The 24,312-nt window shown below is 35.2% G+C and overlaps 1 protein-coding gene across 2 annotated transcripts in view; it reads left to right on the top strand.

Moving 5' to 3' along the window:
* Positions 1-24,312, top strand: part of LOC115211877 (advillin) — a 98,559-nt gene that overhangs the window by 20,914 nt on the left and 53,333 nt on the right. The window contains exons 1-2 of one of the 2 annotated variants that reach the window (XM_036503424.1): positions 4,547-5,482; positions 23,859-23,930. In XM_036503424.1, coding sequence (XP_036359317.1) covers positions 5,405-5,482; positions 23,859-23,930 — 150 coding nt within the window. In that variant the 5' untranslated portion in view covers positions 4,547-5,404. Of the gene's footprint in view, positions 1-4,546; positions 5,483-23,858; positions 23,931-24,312 lie in introns of those variants that run through there. The other variant, XM_029780616.2, reaches the window with a different exon arrangement.

Raw genomic sequence — 24,312 nt, 5'->3', positions numbered from 1 at the left:
TGGCTATCTCTCACACTACACGCCAGTAGCAGATAGGAGCTAACGCACAGAAGACCATGGCCTCCACGCATCAAACCATTTTCATTTATCATTCAGCATATATATATGTATGTGTGTGTGTGTGGCCACATTAAAGGTATATAAAGTCACAGCCTTGTTTTATATATTCTTTATACCGGTTTTCCTGTCAAATGATATTACAGCCTTCTGAGTAGAGTCACATGAGATGGAATACAACCTATTCATCTAAAATATAAAACAACTGCTGTGTAATCCACTCTCTTTGGATTACACAGCAATCACTGATGATTGTACGACTAAAATTGAAACCGTAGGTAGAAACATAACATTAATACTTGTTATTATTAACATTTACACATATTCTCTGTGTTTAACGAAATATATTCCGAAAAAGCAATTCTTATAATAGACGAAGTGTCCCGCTGTGATATATCAACTGTGGTTTTATTTTGTAACAAAATTAGGCTGGCCACGACAGATGAAACAGAAGAAATTTGAAAATACAATACAAAATAAAACTTAAGAAGGCAGAAGTTTTTTTGCTAAACGTTCACTGTCACAAAGATGTGATAGAACTTAAATTAACATAAATGCCTAGAGTTCATGTTAACACAAATTTTCATAGGCACATTAATAGGAAACAGGAAAAATATGCATCGTGTCATAACGTACGTATACTTTTTCATATGTCTATGTTAGAGTCTCTAGCCGACAACATGCAATGTGAGTGAGAGCATACATCTCATTATGTATGCAAGGGCAAATGTATATGCTGTGTGAGAATGTATTCTTTTCACTTGTTAAGGTTATCTCTACAGATTTTCAATAGAAATTATAGCCAGCATTGATTTTGTTACGACGTTTCATATCAAAGACGTCAGATGTAAACAAACAATGATATCATGGATGAAAACTAGGTAATGGGCGTATATAACCTTTTAGGAGTTTAATATACTTTGTAGTATACTATGGTTGCATAGCGAAATACCATGTCCCTACCGGTCAATATTTGCTCGACGTTGCGTTTTTATTCTTGTCTTCTGTTTCATTTTGACATGCGCATTGTGTGTTTATTCTTGTCTTCCGTTTTACAAATTGAGTGTGCACATGCGCATTGCGTATTGATTCTTCTTTTTCCGGTTCCTACTCAGAACTGCTTACAGATCACAACATCTCACGAACGTTGTTCGTGAGGAGCGCTTAGCGCTCCGATGGCTGTGAAAAAATATTGACAATTGGCTTCCTTAGCTGAAAATGATAGTATCTGCTATGCATGCGTAAAAAATTCAAGAAAATTCAAGAACACCAATCGAATCCAAATGTACGCATAACATTCTTTTTGTACAAAACTTGTCAAGACTGCCGTTAAAGCGCGAAAGGGGAATGACCGTTACTGATTGAACGAAATCGATGTCAAAAGACGAGTCATGAAATTGTGTATGTGACTCAGGTAATCGATCTAAGAACCGATGACTATGAACTGTGCTGCTAAACGTGGTTATTTATATTGATTACTTATATAATACGTTCGACACTATCGATTGATCACTGTCTGTTTCGAGAATGCAAAGACCTATGTATGTATGTATGTATGCATGTATGTATGCATGTATGTATGTATGTATGTATGTATGTATGTATGTATGTATGTATGTATGTATGTGTGTATGTATGTCATTATTCAGTTTTATTTCAAGATTTCTTGCCAATAGAGAAAGAGCCGGTTTCTAACTTAGATCCAAGTCTCGTTCATTGGCTTTTCAACATCAGCAATAGGATATTTTGGTATGTATGTATGTATGTATGTATGTAGGCATCTATCTATCTATCTATCTATCTATCTATCTATCTATCTATCTATCTATCTATCTATCTATCTATCTATCTATCTATCTATCTATCTATCTAGCTAGCTAGCTATCTATCTATCCGTGCAGATTTGTATGTTTTGTTTTATGTATGTCTTCTTATGCATATAGCCACATATCTAGACATGCTCATATATCCTTAAACGATAGACTTCTTTTACAGATTTTTTCAGTTTCAGTAATGGTTTGGATCTGTAATCTACGAATCAGCTTAGTTTGCATTTTTTAGGGTCCATTGACATATGGTGTGGGCTTTACAACTCTTTTATACTTGACTGTATGTGACGTGGTGTTAGACTTCAAACCCCATACATGGCTAGTAAGCTTAGTGACTTTACTTTTGTCCCTGTGTCGGAAGGAAGATATGTGGTTAGCATATCCGATGTCACTCTTCTTTTAGGTTATGTTATCAACTAGCATTGCTGCAACTTCAGCCTCATATACGACAGATTTAATCATGCACCTCTGGCCGAATAGACAGGTTCCTGGGTCTCTACAGTTACAAATGGGCGTACGCTCTTGGTGAAAATTACCGCTTAACGATGCTCTTCATATTGGAACAGCATCTATGTGATAATTTGACTGAGCGCCTGTTGAATATCATTCTGTACCTGTGATTTACGGGAAAAAGTTTATCTTAAGGAGACAGTAATGTTTCACCTATGTTGGGTTTAACATTAAAGGAAAGGGGAGAGGGTCAAACCAAATTATTCTCCTAGACCTATTTTTAGGTTCATTTTTATTCCTCTATATTTTTATCCCTTTATATATCGAGATCGTTTCTTGATAAAGTGATAAAGCGTCTAAAATTACATTTTGATATAGAGCAGATTCTTGAAAATAAAAAGAAAAAGAAAAGTGAGATCGTCTGAAGTGTAACGACTGATGGTAACTTAAATTATCTCAAGAAAGGGACTTTCTATATAAACTTAATGCTTCAACCTGAAAAGTGAATATGAGGTTCATAGTACGTTGTGGATGAATCATCTAATTTGTACGAGACGAGAAGTAGTCTAATACAGGAAACAGGTGTGCTTCCATTTATAATTGGAACTTATTCATAAATGTCCCTGAAAAGCAAAATGCGATTAAAAGTTTCACCATATATATATATATATATGTGTGTGTGTGTGTGTGTGTGTGTGTGTGTGTGTGTGTGTGTGTGTGTGTGTGTGTGTGTAGGGAGAGAGAAAGAGGCCTGTGAAACGGATGGGCTCTCTACAGGGTCTCTCACTATCACAATAATATATATACCAACTGTATACTGAGTCCGTGTCTTTCCAGGTCCATACTAGTTATATTGAGTATGTATGTATGTATGTGTGTGTTGTGTGTGTGTGCATCGCGTAAAGGTTAAAATGAGAAGTTATTGAAGACGTAAAGCTCAATAATTTTGAAAGAATTTTAATTTGAGTAAAACATGTTACGTGTGAAAGGAAAACAGAGTCAAAGAAATATTTACCTTGGTCAGAAAGGAATGTATGAAATATGAAATAATATACTTTAAAAGAACTACATACAGTAATAAGTAAATATCTCCCAAGTAGTGCAGTTTTTTCAATTTAAAGCGATTATCATTAAAACTCTTATGATGAGTACCTGTATTAAGTGGATGGGAAATAAACTTTTTCGTGGATATGATGCCAGCCTGTTGTCAGAGTCATGCCAGCCTGTTGTCGATAATTCCGACATATTGTAGACGGATTTTTGTTACAAAAATCGAGATCCTTGGAGCTTTTATTTGTAGTTAGGAATCTACAATATCAGTAAAAGTTCAACTATTCGAACGAAATGTTGATGTTTCATTTAAACAAAATGCTGAATAATAATAGGTGAAAGTGACGGCATGCCATAGTGCTTAAGTATTCTCTTTGGGCACTAATGATGCATGATTTCAACTCGATACCAAAACCAGGTTACTTTGTATGATTCGTTGAGTCTAAATAAAATATCGATACCTAACTTTGGCACACGATCACTCTTTTGTGACGGGATTAAGTCCAAAACAAAATTAGGCTTAACGGAAGTTGGGATTTATTTTATCAGCGTAAAGAGATACGAAGGAAAAGTTTACGCTGGTAGGTTCTGAATTTAGCATATATTTAATCGGAAATTCTATCGTATCAGGCAAGCACCTATTCCAAGTAAAATATTGATTTCTACCATTGACATGCTTTTGTCGGGGAGGTTTAGTCGATTTATTCGACTTCATTACTTGACTGGTATTTTATTTTATCAATACCCGAAGTATGAAAGATAAAATTGGTTATTGCGGAATTATGAACTCAGAACTTAAAAGGCAATAATTAAACACCAGACGGCAATTTGTTTGACGCTTTAACAATTCTGCCAATCCTTCCGAGCAAAATATTAATTTTTTTAACTTACCTCAAACTGAGCCCCTTTTCTTTGTATTAACACATGAATACCTTGGTGTGGGGGGGGGGTGATAAAAATAATTGTCACCATAATAGTAGCAACTGTTCTAATGTTTAAATTATCATATATATTATCATGGTTATTGTGTATCGATCTGTTTTTCTTTTATGAATATGAAATATTTTTGTAATTAATTCAGTAATAAGCAGATGGTTTATGTTTAAAATTAACTGAATAGAAATTTAGGGCATATTTTTCCATATTTGAACAAAAACATAACGTCTCTCTATACATATTCATTAATTGTATGTGGATTAGGCGTCATTACATTTAACACCAACATAACAGTATCTTACACTGTTACTCTGTTTTTTACTGATGTGCCTGTTTAATATATGGGGAAATATTCTCACGTTTATTTTCAAGCGAGCATTTTCCAAACTAGTTTTCGGTTCAACCGCCCAATCAGCAGCTGCAAGGTATTTTATGAGAATACGTGCATCCAAGCAAAAGAAAAAATCTAAATCGAACTCTTCCAAAACCCCAGATTCAAGAAGCAAAACAAATAGCCAAAGAACTCACAGACATCGTTAGCTTGCTTTCTCATTAATTTCAATTGACAAAGGTTTATCTGAATTATATTTGCTTGGAAATATTTTCCTCAGCAACAACTAACCAAGAAATTTGGACTTATATAAATTAATCTTCATCGAGAAATTACATCTTCCTTGAAACTGTTCTTCTTAAACTGAACTTTGCTTTTTTCCCGAATTAGTCTTCCTATAGACGCTACACTCTTGAGAAGAAATGCCCTCTTGCTGTATTGAATTTCCTAAGGATTAACTTGGCTTGAATTTAAATCTTCAAATTGATATCCATACGAGATTATTCTACTGCGAAACTTGATTTTTCGTTGAAATTAGTATTATTGTAAAACGAATTTACTTGTGCAACAGACTCTACGTTAAAAGTAATCTAGTCGAGAGGTCGTACTGAGTGTGTCAGCGAAAATGGCCAGGTCAGAAAAGAGCGAGAAGTGGCGTCGTCGGTTCCGTTACGCAATTACTGTCATTGGACCTTGTTTGATTATTTTCCTTGTTGCATTTTGCTGCTTATGCAGATGTTAACCAGAGAAAATGCCATGTATTCATGTAGAACGTGCTAAAACACAAATAGCAAATCTTTTTTATTCAGCATGGATATCCAACACTTTGGTGCGTTTTTGTTCTTTTTGTTTTTATTCGTTTCTATTACTAATCACTGTTGTAAAATATATTTTCCAACTAAAATTGATGAAATAGAAGAAAGAGTAGCGCCTCGGACTAAATGTTATTCAGCATTTCACTTCATCCCTCTGCATTTTGAGTTTAAATTGAGTTTAAATCGAGCGTGGTCGACTTTGATTTTCATCGAGCAAGAAAAGATAAAATTCCTACCAGACATATAACGAGATAAATTTTATAGACTAAACCGAATAACTACAACATTTCTCTTCCAAATTAGATAATCTATCTATCTATCTATCTATCTATCTATCTATCTATCTATCTATCTATCTATCTATCTATCTATCTATCTATCTATCTATCTATCTATCTATCTATCTATCTCCCTTTCTTTTTGCACACACACAAACACACACATACATACATACATATATGTATATGTACACACATGCGCCCACACCCAACGAATGCACACAAACACACACATACATGCATACATATATGTATATGTACACACATGCGCCCACACCCAACGAACGCACACAAACACACACGCATGTATATACACACATACATACACACATACACACGTAAGCATTTAATTCAACTTTGTGTGCTGGTAGTGCAGGACTTGGAATTTTTCAGAATTAAACGATATGTTATTATGTTATTGTCCCTACCCCACCTGTATATTGTGTCCGACTACCGTTGCAGGATATATATATATATATATATATATATATATATATTTTGGCCTTCATACAGGTAAGAAGGAATAAACATCCCTCTGTGATTCATCCAATAATGCAGTATCATCTCATGAAATGAACCAATGATGATGATCAACCGGATGCCCACGGATAATACGGATTATACTTATTTCTTTACTACCCACAAGGGGCTAAACACAGAGAGGACAAACAAAGACAGACAAACAGATTAAGTCGATTATATCAACCCCAGTGCGTAACTGGTACTTATTTAATCGACCCCGAAAGGATGAAAGGCAAAGTCGACCTCGGCGGAATTTGAAATCAGAACGTAACAGCAGACGAAATACGGCTACGCATTTCGCCCGGCATGCTAACGTTTCTGCCAGCTCACCGCCTTACGGATTATACTGTACCAAGGGTACCGACTCGGATGTCAGAATCATGTGATTTGTAGAAACGTGCTTAGCAATGTATTAAATATCGATAAATTCCATCCTAGAATTATTGTTATTATTATATTCATCCTACATTATACCGGTATAACAATGATGCAGCCCCGGGAAACTGACTTACTAGTCAGTATCATGGTGGCTGGCATAATAGGAGCTTTATTTGCATTCCCTAACGTTACCATAAAAAAATAAAAGATAGACATACACGTACATACATACATACATACATACATACATCATACCTACATATACACATATATATATATATATATTATATATATATATAATATATATATATATAAATAATAAATATTAGGGAATAATTCAAAATTTACAGGGAAAAAAAATCAGATTAGGATTAAATCGATTTAAGTAAATATTATAAAAGATTATTCGAGACAAAACCACTATTTTGCAAACAAACAAGGAAAGGACTTAATTAATACATTAAATTTGAATAAATAGTCAAAAAAACCGCCACTACAATCGTTTCTTGTCTTGATCGACAATCTTCAGGTGGACTTCCAATAATTCAGTGTCAAGACACTGAATTATTGGAAGTCCACCTGAAGATTGTCGATCAAGACAAGAAACGATTGTAGTGGCGGTTTTTTTGACTATTTATTAAAATTTTATGATTAATTAGTATTTCCTTGTTTGTTTTGCAAAATAGTGGTTTTGTCTCGAATAATATTTTATATATATATATATATATATATATACATGTGTGTGTTGTGGAGGCGCAATGGCCCACTGGTTAGGGCAGAGGACTCGCGGTCGGAGGATCGCGGTTTCAATTCACAGACCGGGCGTTGTGTGTGTTTATTGGGCGAAAACACCTAAAGCTCCACGAGGCTCCGGCAGGAGGTGGTGGCAACAACCTGTTGTACTCTTTCCCCCCAACTTTCTCTAAATCCTTCTTCCTGTTTCTTGAGTAACGCTGCGTCCCGTCCAGCTGGGGGAACACATCGCCATAGAAACAGGGAAACCTGACCCATGAGCCTGGCTAGATTCAAAAGACGCATAAATAATATATATATATATATAATATATATATATATATATATATATATTATATATATAATATAATATGGTGTGTGTGTTGTGTGTGTGGTATGTGTGCGTGTGTGCGTGGGAGTGTGAAAATACTTATACGTATAAAAGTTTTGCGTAATTAAAGCAAGTTTAAATTTTTAACGTAAGTCTAACATATATATAGATATACACATACACATGTGTGTGTGTGTGTATATATATATATATATATAGATAGAAATATATATATTGATAGAATAATAAGACAAAAGAATGAAAAGAGACCTCGATATTATGTAAGTAGAAGAATTTACAGATATATATATATATATATATATATATATATATATATGCTATGCTCATACATACATGTACAACCATGCACATATATATTGTGAAATTAGAATTTTTTTACTGTTAAATAAAATTTCATCAAACTATTTCTCTGTCATTTCGTCTGTAGAATATTTCGATTCCATGATTTTGGCCCTCTGACAAGATCATATGATCAAAATTTGCTGCATTTTACTGGCTGTCACTAATCATTAATTATAAATATTCTTGTACAGCATTTTACATCTTGAGTTGTTTACATGCACAACACACACACACGCATATATACATACATCATACATACATACATACATACATACATACATACATACATACATATATATATATAGATATATATATATATATATTATATATATATATATATATATATATATAATATATATAATAGAGAGGAGAGAGAGAGAGAGAGAGAGAGAGAAAATTAGAAAAAAAAACCACCTTTTATCAATTCAAAATGAAAAATTAAATTACACCATCTAGAAAATTACATATAATAGGAAAATTGAAATTAAAATAACAATAAAATGTCAAAGATTAAGTAAATTGCAAAAAAAAATAATAAAAACGTATATATTTTTCTACCTATTATATACGATTTTATTATTATTTTTTGCAATTTACTTAATCATTGGCATTTTATTGTTATTCTAATTTCAATTGTATTTTAATTTAATTTTATTGTTATTTTAGTTTCAATTTTTCTATTATATGTAATTTTCTAGATGGTGTAATTTAATTGTTCATTTTGAATTGATAGAAGGTGTTTTTTTTCTAATTCTTTATATATATATATTATATTGTGTGAAATTTGATTTAGTATTTCTAAATTGAATTTTTTTCCTTGTAAGTTTGGATTTTATTCCCTCAAATAATAATTATATATATATATATATATACATCATATAATTTTATTTTAATTTAATTTTATTGTTATTTTAATTTCAATTTTTCTATTATATGTAATTTTCTAGATGTTGTAATTTAATTGTACATTTGAATTGATAGAAGGTGTTTTTTTTCTAATTATATATATATATATATATATTATTTATTATATATATATTATATTGGTGTGAATTTTGATTTAGTATTTCTAAATTGATTTTTTTCCTAGTAAGTTTGGATTTTATTCCCTCAAATAATAATTATATATTTATATATATATATATATATACATCATATATACATGCATACATATATATAATATATAATTAAGAAGATTAAGAGGAATGACCACTAAAGTGGATTCCTATATGCTAAGGATAGACGTCAAATTGCCTTACCACGAAGAGTGTGTTCTCAAGAAAAACGTCCCTCATTTAATTTTACATAATGTATATATATATATATATATATATATATATATATATATATATATATTATATATATATATATTATATATCCTTTAAGCCTGTTTATGTGAAACGTTTTTGAGTGAACTCATAAAATCTCTTATGCTACGGCATATTGTTTCTATCTTGCATTGTTCTCGTCAATACAATATTCATGAGGAAACGAACACATGTATTAATCTTCTTAAAATCCATGGGTGAGGAATATAACAACTAAATCATGAGTTTGTGGAAACGTTTGTAGCAATGCATTAAAAGATTTATGAATTTCCATTCGAAAATACTTGTTATCACACACACACACACAATAATAATAATAATAATAATAATAATAATAATAGTGATAATAATAATAATAATAGTAATAATAATAATAATAGTAATAATAATAATAGTAATAATAATAATAAATGGTTTTTCCTCGAGCTATGCCAGGCTCCTAAGGGCCGGTTTCTCGGTTTCTCGTATATATTCCCCACATAGACGGGTCGCCGATCCGTCACGAGATTACTTACTTTTGTCAGCTGAGTGGACTGGATCAACGTGAAATGAAGTGTTTTGCTCAAAAACACAACGCATCGCCCGATCCAGAAATCGAAACCACAATCTTAAGATCATGAGTCCAACATCCTAAGCACTAAGCCACGCGCCTCCACCATATATATTATATATATATATATATATATATATATATATATATATATATATATATGTATATATATATATATCTATATATATATATATATATATATATAATATATATATATATATTATATATATATATCTATATATATGAATGTATGTATGTATGTATTACGATATATATACGTATATATACATGCATATGTACGTATATAAATATCCATACATATAACATATATGTACATTTGGACATATATATGCATATACCTATATATATATATATATATAAAATTTATATATATTATATATAATATTTTATGCATATGTGTGTGAGTGTGTGCTCGCGTGTCTGTGTGTGTGTACGCGTGCGCGCGTGTTCGTGTAGATTGAAACCCTATTTGAAAGTTTATTAAAACATTATTGATAAAAAATTCAATACAGAATATAGTGCAGCTGCTAATTTTACGTAATTCTATATCATAAAAAAGCATATCAGTTACATATTAGTTTTACTAGATATACCGGCCTATCCAAACTGTATTTTTTAGGATTGAAAGTTTAGCTTAAGAGAGTAATTTGAAAAATACTAATAAACGTTGCTTAAACGGTTCTTAGTGGGTTAGGAAGTGGGAAGAGGTGGGTTTATAGTAAGCTATTGATTGAGGCAGAATAATTAAAACAATGAGGGTGATTCTAATGAGCATATGTGTACATGTGCGTGCATGCCTAAGTTCGTGTATCTTTGGGCTGTGTGTGTACTAGACTTTTAGAATCGAAAGGTTAATTATGGTGGGTATATTTCGTAGAATAGTTGTTTTTAATAATCAAGGGTAGATATGGCAGGCGTGGTAATTTAAGTTACATTTTTATATAAAAATGTGATGTATATGGACAGATTGCCAGTGATATTGCCTGGTCACATTGGATGTTTTGGCTTTCCAACTACCTTATGCTCTCACTCTATACATACACACAAATACACATGCGCACACATGGTGATTGTCTACTCCTTATGCAGAGTTTGACCACCTCCTGTACCTACACCTTAGAACCATCATGGCATCTGATGTGGCATTTTAAACCAGACAAAGTTTTGAAAAGCCACCCACATAAAATGCATATCTAATTTGGACCACCAAGAGCTAGTTAAGTTCAGATCTTTGTGGATCTTAAAATGTCTCTTGAGGCCTCCGTTAGAGTTGCAGACCTTTTTGCATACATTGCATCGAAAGGTGTGCACAGACATATAGGCAGAATAGTTGGAGGATGCCCTTTTTCCATGGGTTCGCAAATGAGATTTGAGCCCAGCAAAAGAAAAGCTTGGTCTGTCACAAACTGCACACAAAAAGGTTATTGTGATTCACCTTCTCGATCGTAACATTCTTCCTTAAATCTCTCTTGATTCTTGCATGCGTTATCTTGGCCCCTTCGAACATTTTCACTCCACTCCATACTTTTGTTCCCCAAAAGTGTGGAGTGGAGTGTATACATACATACATACATACATACATACATACATACATACATACATACATACACACATACATACATTCATTCATATATTTTTACTTACAGGTGACTGTCACAAGTTATTACAATATAAAAATATGTATATATTTAACTATATTTTGTATTAAATTACTCGCACGTGTATTGTATACATGAGTATGTATGTGCATAATTATATGTATATATGTATATATATATATATATATGAATAAACAAGTCAAGATAGAAAATGCTAAAATAATTTTATAAAGAACATTTCAGTACCGTTTCAGTCATTTGAGACCTTTTCAACTGTAACAATTAAATAATTAAATTTAGAAAAATTAAAAGAAAAGTTTTTTTAAAATAATATTTTTATAGTGTTCAAATATAAGTGGCATTTTCCTTATTTCTGCCTTTCTCTGTCTGTATATATATATATATATATATATATATATATATATATATATATATATAATATATATTATATATATGTATATATATATATACGGGAAGGTTTACGAAAATAAACAAAAGACGAAGGCAGGTTTATATATATATATATATATATATATATAGGCACATACACACATATATACATATGCATATTTTTTACCGTGTATATATATATTTATATTATATATATATATATATATATATATATATATACACACACCATCCATCCATCCATTCATCCATCCAACCATCCATCTATGCTCGTTAGCAAAGCAGTTATCAATCAATTTATCTCGGTGTTTACATATTCTGCAATTAAGTGGACTGAATCATCGAGTGTATTAGTGCTATATCCAGCACCCTGGCTGCAGGATATGTGTTTGAACTCCTCTCTTAAAAAAAAAAAAGCAGAGAGAGAGAGAGAGAGAGAGAGAGAGGAGAGAGAGAGAGAGAGAGAGAGAGAGGTGGGGAGAAAAAGAGAGGAAGAGCAATTTCACTTTAAATATCAAGCCAGCTGTCGTTCTCAGCCAAATGAATCTATGAAAGTGTATCGATATCACAAAATTCCTTATAGCTCTCACAACACCCTTTCCATATTTGATAATTTCTTGCTGCATATCAAATATACACGTTGGTGTTTCGGGTTACCAAAATCTATATCCATTTATTTTGCAGCTGGCCCCATTCAAATATTTCGAATTTTGCTTGCTTGTTTTACTTTTTCGATTGAATTGCACTTGGGATTGAATTGCACGCGTTAACAGGGAATTTGTATCTTCGGATGTTTAAGTTTAAGTTGTAATTCTAAAACACGTTTTCTTGAAAACCTCTTACTTAATGTCCATTCACACACATAGATATACACTCACACATATATGACATCTATATAACATAACTAATGTACGTACATCGTCGACAGGCAAGACACTACGGTTTTCGTCCGAGATAAAATATTTTATGGACGTGCTGTGTTAAAAACACTATATATATATTAGAGACAGACGAAAGACGCCCCAGCAGCTAATGAGAACACAAGATACATTTCGACCTTCTTGGGGCTTGCCGATCAAGTGTCCTCGCAGTTACATGCCTGGATGAAATCGGTCACCTTTAACATAGGAAACAGCGAATAATACATTTACTAATGTTTCAATTAATCGTCAGCTAAATAAATAACCCGGTTCACACAACTGAAGCAACATTAAATGAAAGCAATCATCTATGTATCACATTTAATGTATATACTCTTTTACGCTTTTACTTGTTTCAGTCATTTGACTGTGGTCATGCTGGCCTTTAGTCGAGCAAATCGACCCCAGGACTTATTCTTTGTAAGCCTAGTACTTATTCTATCGGTCTCTTTTGTCGAACCGCTAAGTTATGGGGACGTAAACACACGAGCATCGGTTGTCAAGCGATATTGGTGGTGGTGGTGGTGGTGGGGCAAACACAGACACACAAACACACATACATATATATATGTATGTAAATATATATATATATACGATGGGCTTCTTTCAGTTTCCGTCTACCAAATTCACTCACAAAGCTTTGGTCAGCCCGAGGCTATAGTAGAGAGCACTTTCCCAAGGTGCCACGCAGTGGGACTGAACCCGAAACCATGTGGTTCGTAAGCAAGCTACTTACCACACAGCCACTCCGACGCCTATATTACTCGTTTACTCGTTTACTTGTTTCAGTCATTTGACTGCGGCCATGCTGGAGCACCGCCTTTAGTCGAGCAAATCGACCCTGGGACTTATTCTTTGTAAGCCCAGTACTTATTCTATCGGTCTCTTTTGCCGAACCGCTGAGTGACGGGGACGTAAACACACCAGCATCGGTTGTCAAGCAATGCTAGAGGAACAAACACAGACACACAAACATATACACACACATACACATATATATATATATACATATATACGACAGGCCTCTTTCAGTTTCCGTCTACCAAATCCACTCACAAGGCTTTGGTCGGCCCGAGGCTATAGCAGAAGACACTTGCCCAAGATGTCACGCAGTGGGACTGAACCCGGAAGCATGTGGTTGGTTAGCAAGCTACTTACCACACAGCCACTCCTGCGCCTATATATATATACATACATACATACATATATATATATATATATATATATATATATCGTTGGCAGACAAGATGATGCAGTTTACGTCCGAGGGTAAAATCTCTTATAGAGTGCTGTGCTAAAAACACATTAGACAGATTTCTTCTAGATATGTGGCTGCGAGTACACTTCTTTCTCAAAGCCCAAGAAGATTGAATTGCGTCTGACGTTCACGTTAGCCGCTGCCGGAAAGAGATTTCGTCTACCTCTGATATATATGACATTTTTAACACAACACGCCTATAAGAGTGTTTACTTCAGACAAAAATCGCAGCACTAGCTTGTCAATGATGTATATACTTTAAGTATGATACATACACAGCTATTTTAATGTCGTACAGCTTAAAACTGTACACTGACTTACTAGAACAGTATTCAGTAATAGAGAGAATGAGAGAGAATGTGAGAGATAATTTTAAAAAGTACTTGATAATAGTACGTAGCAGATATAAGTAAAATAATCAAATATAAAAGAAAAATATATGATACAAATTAACAGAATATGCTACATATAATGGATAACACTGTAACACTAATTAAATTATTACACCACATAAAACTAACTCGATTTTTGTGTTAGCTATGACGAATTTACAAGTGACGTTCATATCTTGTTTATATGCTAATATGTATTGGTCTATATTTTCTTTGATCTACGTTGCGAGATTAAATTCTCCTTCCTCGTCAAAGAAGTTCAACCAATAAGAGAATCCGGATTACAGACTGTCAACTTTGGTCTTTGGTGTTCGTCATTAACTAAGCCAAAATTTATTGTTGTTTTGTTCAGCACGAATGTTTTCATAGTTGTTTGTATGTATTAATGTCGTTAGTTGCCGCTAAACAATTTTGATCGAATGGATTCAACACGAATATTCCCTGCGTAACTATCTATCTATTAACTATGTAGGGCGGTATTGTACAGTATGATCTTCCGTTTTAAGACAGCAGAGCTGGATTGGATGGAGGTTTAGCAGCTTTTTCTTGCAGTTTGAGAATCTGCATAGATGCTTATTAAAAGCGAGAATACGTCTTTTAAAGACGATAAGGTGCAATTTGAAAGAGATTTGGTCATTATTTAAAGCAAATCAAGAAGTCTGTTCGTGAAGCTTCTTCAATTCTTGTAGGCGAAGCGAATTCTGTAGAGCAGGGGTGAGGAACCAATTTCAAGTGCATAGAACTAATGGGGCGCTTGTGTACTGAGAAAAATAACGTGTTGAAAATTCTAGAATTTCGTGTGTATTGTGTGTTTGTGTGTGTGTTGTATATGTATGTATTTGTGTGTGTATGCGCGCGCGTGTATGAGAGAGAGAAAGAGAGAGGGAAAGAGAGAGAAAGAGTGAAAGAGGAAGAGAGAGAATGTGTGTGTGTGTTATATTTTATTTTGTTACTAAATATTTTTAGATACGTCTAGATACAGAAGATTGAATGTCTTTGACCATAGGTCTGCTCGATTACGGCCGTTATGCTCTGCATAACAACGTCTATGACATACAGTAAAGGGATCTCCGTCTGTTTCGGCGGAAAAAAGATTCAATTATTAGATCAATTAAATTACATGATCATTGTATTAACGTGCCCAGGAGCTGAGTATTCCGCAAACATGTGTACCATCAACTAATTCTCTGGTAGAATCAGCGTGGCAAGGTCGTACGTTGGAATTAAAGGTACAATCCATCCGGCAGGTTTACACACTCTTTCTATCGACCCAGTCTCGCTCATATGATTGCAATGATAAATGAAACAAAGAAAAAAAAAGAAAAGAAATCTACCTAATCATGCTACCCAGTGAGATTGAACACGGGGCTGTATGATCGCAATACAAACTTTTTTTAGACATTCGGCCATGCTGTATCAACAGTGTAACAGGTATTACCTATTTCTTTACTACCCACAAGGGGCTAAACACAGAGGACAAACAAGGACAGACAACCGGATTAAGTCGATTACATCGACCCCAGTGCGTAACTGGTACTTAATTTATCGACCCCAAAAGGTTGAAAGGCAAAGTTGACCTCGGCGGAATTTGAACTCAGAACGTAACGACAGACGAAATACCTATTTCTTTACTACCCACAAGGGGCTAAACACAGAGGGAACAAACAAGGACAGACGACCGGATTAAGTCGATTACATCGACCCCAGTGCGTAGATGGTACTTAATTTATCGACCCCGAAAGGTTGAAAGGCAAAGTTGACCTCGGCGGAATTTAAACTCAGAACGTAACGGCAGACGAAATACGGCTACGCGTTTCGCCCGGCGCGCTAACGTTTCTGCCAGCTCGCCGCCTTTCGACAGTGTAACAGGTATTACATCGATAACGCTTGAAACAACATCAGTTTTATGTTAGGAGTTTCTTTTAATATTCAGCTGTCGTTCTGTTACTGTTTTTCCAATTATTTGTGTCTGGTGTTGTTGCTGCTACTGTTGTTATTGTACAAGCTGTTGCATTTTACTCATGGATATAAATGGATGCTTGACTGAACACTTAGCCTACGCTATTCTCCTGTACATATCATACCATACGGCAGAATGGTATTGTTTAGATGTTTCTACAGACGAACAAAATTTATTTTGCTATAGAGTTACAGGAAGGATTCGGTAGGCCACGTGTATCCTTAACAGGACGATATATCCTTAATGTAATGAACGGGGAGAAATACTGCTAAGCATTTTGTTTGGCAACAAACGATTTGGCCAACTCACTGCCTAAATAATAATAATAATAATAATAATAATAATAATAATAATAATAATAGTAATATCAATAATAATAATAATAGTAATATCAACAATAATAATAATAATAATAATAATAATAATAATAATAATAATAGTAATATCAATAATAATAATAATAATAATAATAGTAATATCAATAATAATAATAATAGTAATATCAATAATAATAATAATAATAATAATAATAATGATAATAATAATAATTATAATAATGATGATAATAATAATAATATAATATAATAATAATAATAATAATAATAATAATAATGCAATTCATCAGACGGCCTCGATAAATGTGCAAAGGCTACCTTTATCAAAGGAAAAATGACAGAAACATCTAACGTTAACCTTGACCAACAGAATGTCATAAAAGAACTAGACCCAGCGGAGAGCTACAAGTACCTAGGGGTAATTGAAGGGAACGGAATAAGGCATTCAGAGATGAAGGAAAGGATCAGGAGAGAATGCTATCGAAGAGTGAGAGCAATACTCAAGACAGAGCTGAATGCAAGAAACAGGATCGAAGCAATCAATGCATTAGCTATACCAGTCGTGACTTACAGTTTCAATATTGTTAACTGGTCAATTACTGAAATATGTCAGCTCGACAGAAAAATAAGGAAACTGTTGACAATGCATAGAATGCACCACCCTAAGGCAGATACAGAACGACTCTATCTGCCAAGAAAAGAGGGAGGCCGTGGTCTTTTGCAACTGGCAATAACAATGAAGATTGCTACAATTGGCCTAGACACCTACCTGAAAAACTCTGAGGACTGGATGTTAAAACTTGTCTCAAAACATGAAAACAAGAAAGCATCATACTCAGTCACAAAACAGGCAAAGGTATATCTAAGTGAATTCCGAATACAACCAATTTCGGAATTAGAGATAGATATACAAGAAACAAGCACAGAAAAAGCTAGGCGCATGAAAACCCGTGCCAAAACTGCGGCCTTAGATATTCTGAATAATAAATGGCAAGAAAAACCTCTCTATGGCAAATACCCAAAGAGAGCGAATAATGCAGATATCGACAAAGCCCTGACCCATCAATGGCTAATGGCCTCTGGCTTAAAATCTGAAACAGAGGGGTTTATCATAGCAGCTCAAGATCAATGCCTACCAACAAGAAACTACCAGGCCAACATATTAAAGATCAGAAGCAGTCCAACGTGTCGTGTATGCAAGCAACAAAATGAAACCATTGACCATGTGGTCTCCAAGTGCAGTCTTCTAGCGCCTACAGAGTATCTCAACAGGCACGATAGAGCTGCACAATATATTCACTGGGTAATCTGTAAAAACCTGGATTTGCCCCATGAAAAAAACTGGTGGGAACACAAACCACCCCCAGTGCTTGAAAATGACCACATCTCACTCCTCTGGAACTTCACCATTCAAACTGACAGGAAGATAGATGCAAATAGGCCAGACATCATATTGAAAGACTTCAAACAAAGAACATGCCTCCTCATTGATATGACTGTCCCAATCGATATAAACGTATCTGTCAAGACCTACCAAAAACTGAGCAAATATAAAGATCTTGAAATAGAAATCAGCAAAATGAGGAAGCTGAAGACTAAAACAATACCTGTTGTCATAGGTGCCCTGGGAATGATAGCAAAAGGGGCTGATAGCTACCTAACTCAGATACCAGGAAACCCAAAAATGGCAGAAGTTCAAAAGATAGTGCTCATGGGAACTGCTCATATCCTACGCAAAATACTCTCTATGTAATCTCAAGGTTTAAAACAAACATAATTTTCAGTTTAAAAAAAAAAAAAACAAAAAAAAAACTTTTTTTTAGACATTCATTAGTACAACATCCCCACCCCCCAAATATATGGCACACTAGGCATAACAACAACATGAACTTCCAACCCTGTTGTCTCTTGAGGTCTCTGGGTGAGACTTGGAGCCAACTTGTACAAATATAAAGCAAAAGTCAAACATAGAATAATAATAATAATACGAAAATGATAATACAAAGATCCTATGGGATTTTATGATTCAGTGCGACAATGCGATAGAGACTAGGAAACCAGACATAGTGTTAATTGAGAAAGAATGCAAACGATGCTATATCATAGATATAGTATGCCCAGCTGACAGCAAGGTATTCGATAAAGAAGAAAGAAAAGTCGATAGATATGACAGGTTAGCTTGGGAGGTTAAGCAGTTGTGGTCGATGGAAAATATGGTAGTAGAATCAAGAATTGTCGGAGCCCTGGGAACAGTGAATAAAAATCTTGAGAAGTATATGGAACAAATAGGGGCTGCAATAAGGGTGGAGCACTTGCAGAAAACAGCACTGCTTGGAACCACTCGAATACTCCGGATGGTGCTCGAAAAATAAGGGATGTTAGAAGTTGTGAGAGGAAAAAAAAATAATAATGATGATAATAATAATAATAATAATAATAATAATAATAATAATAATAATAATAATAACGATCATGATGATGATGATGATAAAAATTACCCTCTCTACTCTAGGTACAAGGCCTGAAATTTGTGGGGAAGGGGTAAGTCGATCACATCGACCCCATCAGCGGAATTCGAACTTAGAACGTAAAGACGGACGAAATGCCGCTGAACTAACGATTCTGCCAGCTCTCCGCCCTTAATAATAATAATAATAATAATAATAATGATAATAGTAACAATAACAATAATAATAATAATAATAATAATAATAATAATAATGGTTTCAAATTTTGCCATAAGGGCAGCAGTTTTGGGGGAGGAGACGAGCCAATTACATCGACCCCAGTGTTCAACTGGTACTTATTTTATCGATCCGAAAGGATGAAAGGTAAAGTCGACCTCAGTGGAATTTAAACACAGAACATGAAGACAGACGAAATACCACCAAGCTTTTCGTCCGCGTGCTAACGACTCTGCCAACTCGCCGCCTTTTCTAATAATAATAATATCATTTATTAGCCACTAGGGCCGACATTTAGGGGACGATACAGTAGACATGGACAGTGGGAATTTTACACAGAAACAACGAGTACACAAAACAATAACAATGATATCCAGCAAAAAGAATATAACAATTAAAGTTCCCCAATAGGGAGGGGTAACCACTGGGAGTTGGCTCAGGTACCCCACCAATCCTGAACCACTCGACGCTTCGAGGACATCCGGGAAGGGCACCCTTCTCCCTCTCAAATTCAGTAGCCTACAGGCGCATTATTAGAGTAGGTTTATCCACACGAGCCGTTTTCGCTACATTCATCCACCTTTTATCAGATGTACTGGGAAGCAGCACTTCTCTTTCCACCCTCGTCTTCCTTTCCAAGTGAAATTTGAAAAAGTTGATGAGGGATTGACCGAAGAGAAAAGCGTCTGTCTTCAGTCCTTTCAACCTGGTCCACAATACAACCTCTTTCGCTACTGCTATCAGACAGAGGAAAATTGCCTGCCTTTCCGGACCGATGGAAGGCGGTGGATCGATCGTCACTGTGGATTCGGCCGATAGCTGGATGCGTCCTACACGTGATAACAGTTGTTCAATATAACTCTACAGTCAGTAATGCGAGGACACTGGAGGAGTGCGAGCAGAACGATTTAGTCGCTCTGCGCGCATCTCGGGGAGGTGCGCCTGACAGCACTTCCGTGCCTGTAGAGTTCATCTCGAACTGGCAGTGCCCCCCCCCTGGTAGTATTGCCAAGCTAGGAATTTCTGGAAGTTATCCATCGTCCCCTGAACAGACTGTTTAGTTCGACTTCGTCAACGCCTAGCGTTTCTCTAAGTACATCATCGTCCTTTCCCTCCACTAACCCTCTATAGAAGTCAAGAGTGGATGTTCCACTGATCGCATTGCCTGCCTGGTAGGGGGCAGTGAGTGTCTGGCAACATTCCTGACGCCTGTCACTCTGCCTCGGTCTCTTCTTGATCCAGGACTGCAGCTCAGTCAAGGAGACGAGCTGTAGAAAGGCTTGTTTGGTGTTGTTGCTGGTGATTTTGCCGGTGCTGGTGTTGATTGTGGCTCTTGTCCCAGGATAGGCAGCAGTGGAGGCCTTTGACTCCTTGCGCTTTTACCAGTTGGGGGCAGCGAGCTCGCAAATGAGTCATTTCTCCTCACGCGAAACAATGAGGTCTCAGTCATATATATCATTCTGGAGACGGATGTGATCCGGGATTTTTTAAATGTTTTCGGGTCTGATCCGGAGAAGTATCTCCAGGTCAACCCCGGACCAGTCCTCCCTGGCAGTTCTTGTCGCTTCTATCGGGACAGTATCCGTCCCTTCCATTATCACGCATCCCAGAAGCCACCAAATATCCAGATCTGGTGGGATTCTAGGAATGCGGACACAAGCTGTACGTTTACCCGTGTGGGAGAGATACATGATGACTTTGCTGGTTTTGCAGGGGGGATCATTGAATGTTTCATAGCGAGGGCTTCTGACTTAAACAGCACTGAAATGGTGCAGTATTGTTTTCCCCTTGCTATGTATTCGATGTTATCTCTGATGCACCTCAGCGCCGCCTGGGCCATTAAATCCGCCTTTTTCGTGTCTACTGAGATGCATCTGAAAAGCACCGTTCTTCTCTCCACTGTTTCAATTGCCTCTGATGGGATATTCAGGCTGGTCCAAGTCTTCTCTTGTTTTATTAGTTTCCATGCCTGTGGTAGTATCTGCTCCCCCGTTGTTTGTTCTTCGCTGCTGCTGCTGCAAACGTGCTTTTGTTATTGTTATTGGTATTGTTCTCGTTGTTGTTTTTGTTGTTGTTACTGTTGCTGCTGCTGCCGTTATTGTTATTGTTGTTGCTATCGCTACTGCCGCTGCTGTTTTTGTCTTTTTCGTGGTTGTTGTTGCTATCACTACTACGACTGCTGCTGCGGCTGCTGTGACTGTTGCAGTTGCTGCTGTTGTCATTTCTACTGCTGTCAGTGTTTCTGCTACTATTGTTGTTACTGTTAGTTGGGCTTTGTACCATGACAGTTTTGTTTTCTCCTCCTTCCCTTCCCCTGTATTGTTGCTCGTAACGGAGGGAAAGGGAGCAAAGTCTTCGTCCATTACCATACTGGTAGGAGGGTTTGTTTTGTTTTTTTTTTCTCAACTCTTTCAAGACGCGTTCTGCCATCTTGTTGAGTTGTATTTGACTCAATTAAATTTAACGCCCACCGAAATTATTTGGTGGGACGAAAACCGCCCCTCCTGGAGCTACACAATCATAAAAAAAACTAGTAACAAGTTCCTGGTGTTTCTATTTACAACTTGGAATAAAATAAATTATTGAAAAAGGACACCAATCCTGGTACAAATAAATATTTTGAACTGGACTTACTTTGAGTGTTCGAAAACATGTCCGATGTGTTCCGCAGTAAATACAATAATATTAATAATAACAAAGATAATAATCTTTTCTAATATAGGCACAGGGCCTGAAAGTGTGGTGGAGGGCACTAATCGATTACATCGATCACAGTATTCCACTGGTACTTAATTTATCGACTCTGAAAGGATGAAAGGCAAAGTCGACCTCGGCGGAATTTGAACTCAGAGGTGCTTACCAGCTCACCGCCTAAACTAATAATAATAATTATAACAATACTAACAACAACAACAACAACAACAATAATAATAATAATAATAATTCTTTATTGATTTCAGTGGCATTATCATAGATACATATAAACATAGATGTTATGCAAGGAAATTGCAAAACCGTGTGGGACTGAGCAAGACACAACTATATAAATACAGCAGGAAGCAAAGACGTTATACAATGAGCATATAAGAACATTTTATACAAACTAAATATAATAAATATATGATTGCATCAACTGATTAAATCAATATATAACTTTAAAAAAAACAACTCTAAATCACAGATAGAGAAACCCATTCACACCCGAGTGAGGGCATACAAGCGATGTTTATCTAGAGTACTTTTACAATATTGGTCACTTTTTGAAAAGAGTATAGCCGGAGGTGCCCATTAGTATCATTGATGTGGAACTGGACAAGAAGTCTCCTACGTATTCTTGGTAGTCGCATATTCACAAGTCTACTATCTATTGCATAAACTACTAGTGCAGTTTTCACTAACAGTCAATCATTGGAGTATTCCATAAATCTGAAGCCAGTCTTATTTTCTAGTAATATCTTATGGCTCTATTCTGCTCGCTTCAGTTCCTTTCGTAGCTATATCAGTTCTTCGGCTTTTTGTGCGAAGAACTGTTGATGGCATAGAGATCCCGGAGGAACATAAGCTGCTCTGGTTTCTGCGTGCTGGTAGCGAATACTTTTTTCGTTTGTTGCCTTTTCTGCTGTTTTCAACAGTTTGTCATTATCTTTGTTCGTTTTTCATCTTCTCATTGTCTCACATAACTGGGTCATATAGCCGCATAAAGCTGACTGATCAGCCCTTTGAACCAAAGATGAAGCGATTTGTTCTGATGCTTCCGGAACTGCGACTGGTAGCATCCCGGGAAGAGTATCCCATGTGGAATACTTTGTAAATTTTCTTAAGTGAACAAAAACCGAAGGGAATGGATAGATTCACATACAAGGTGTTAATAATGCACAATGGGCAACACTTTGGAGGTGCGATGGTTGTAAGAAAAAAAGATGGCAAGGAGATAGTTAATATAACGTAGCTGTACACTTAATAATTATATTAGTACACTTTGCAAACAGAAAAATATGTTAGTAAAAACAAAAAGCTAGGAATACATATAAGAAGAAAATTATTACAAACAAGTAGATGAAAAGCTGAAGACAAAAAAAAAACCGATGGAAGGAAGAATGTCTGTTATACAAACCATTATACATCATATTGTAATATAGTCTCAGTCAAAGCCATTTTTCAGAAATGTGTCTTCCACCATTACATTTTTCTAATAGAAAAACCTTCTACTAGAACTTACAAACTCTGTACGTAATATTCTGTTAATGGATAAAATCGTAATATATTGTAATGTTTAAATTGTTACATGTTGTAAGGTTTTATTTTCTTTGCATATTTTCTCTTCTTTTGCAGACAAAGAAAAACCCCAAACATGATAAATTAACATGGGACATTCATTTCTGGCTTGGTACTGAATGTTCTAAGGTTAGTACTTAATTTGTAAACTGTTAATAATCTCCATGTTATTCTACTCATCAATAAACAGGGTAACATTTAATAAAGATAACTGACAAATGTTCTTGCCATTTTCCATGCTTTGGTGGAGCTATGATATCACGGATCACTCCGGGCTGTACTGTCAACTAATATAATACCAGTAAGATATAAAAATATGTAGCGAGACAGAAGCGTTTTATGAGAGGTTGGCCATAGGTCTAACAAAATTGTAGGGAAATGCAGAAAGAAGCCAATACCAATGTAGTAATCCACCAGCCCTAATGCAGCAACCCTTATCTAAATTAGAGTATGGTGTTGAGTGGATACTTAAGAATGAATTTTATTACTGGTTTAGAATTTTGGCATACGA

The sequence above is a fragment of the Octopus sinensis genome, linkage group LG5 (genome assembly GCF_006345805.1).
Source record: "Octopus sinensis linkage group LG5, ASM634580v1, whole genome shotgun sequence".
NCBI classification, from domain to species: Eukaryota; Metazoa; Mollusca; class Cephalopoda; order Octopoda; family Octopodidae; genus Octopus; species Octopus sinensis.
This window is presented reverse-complemented; position numbering and strand designations above follow the sequence as displayed.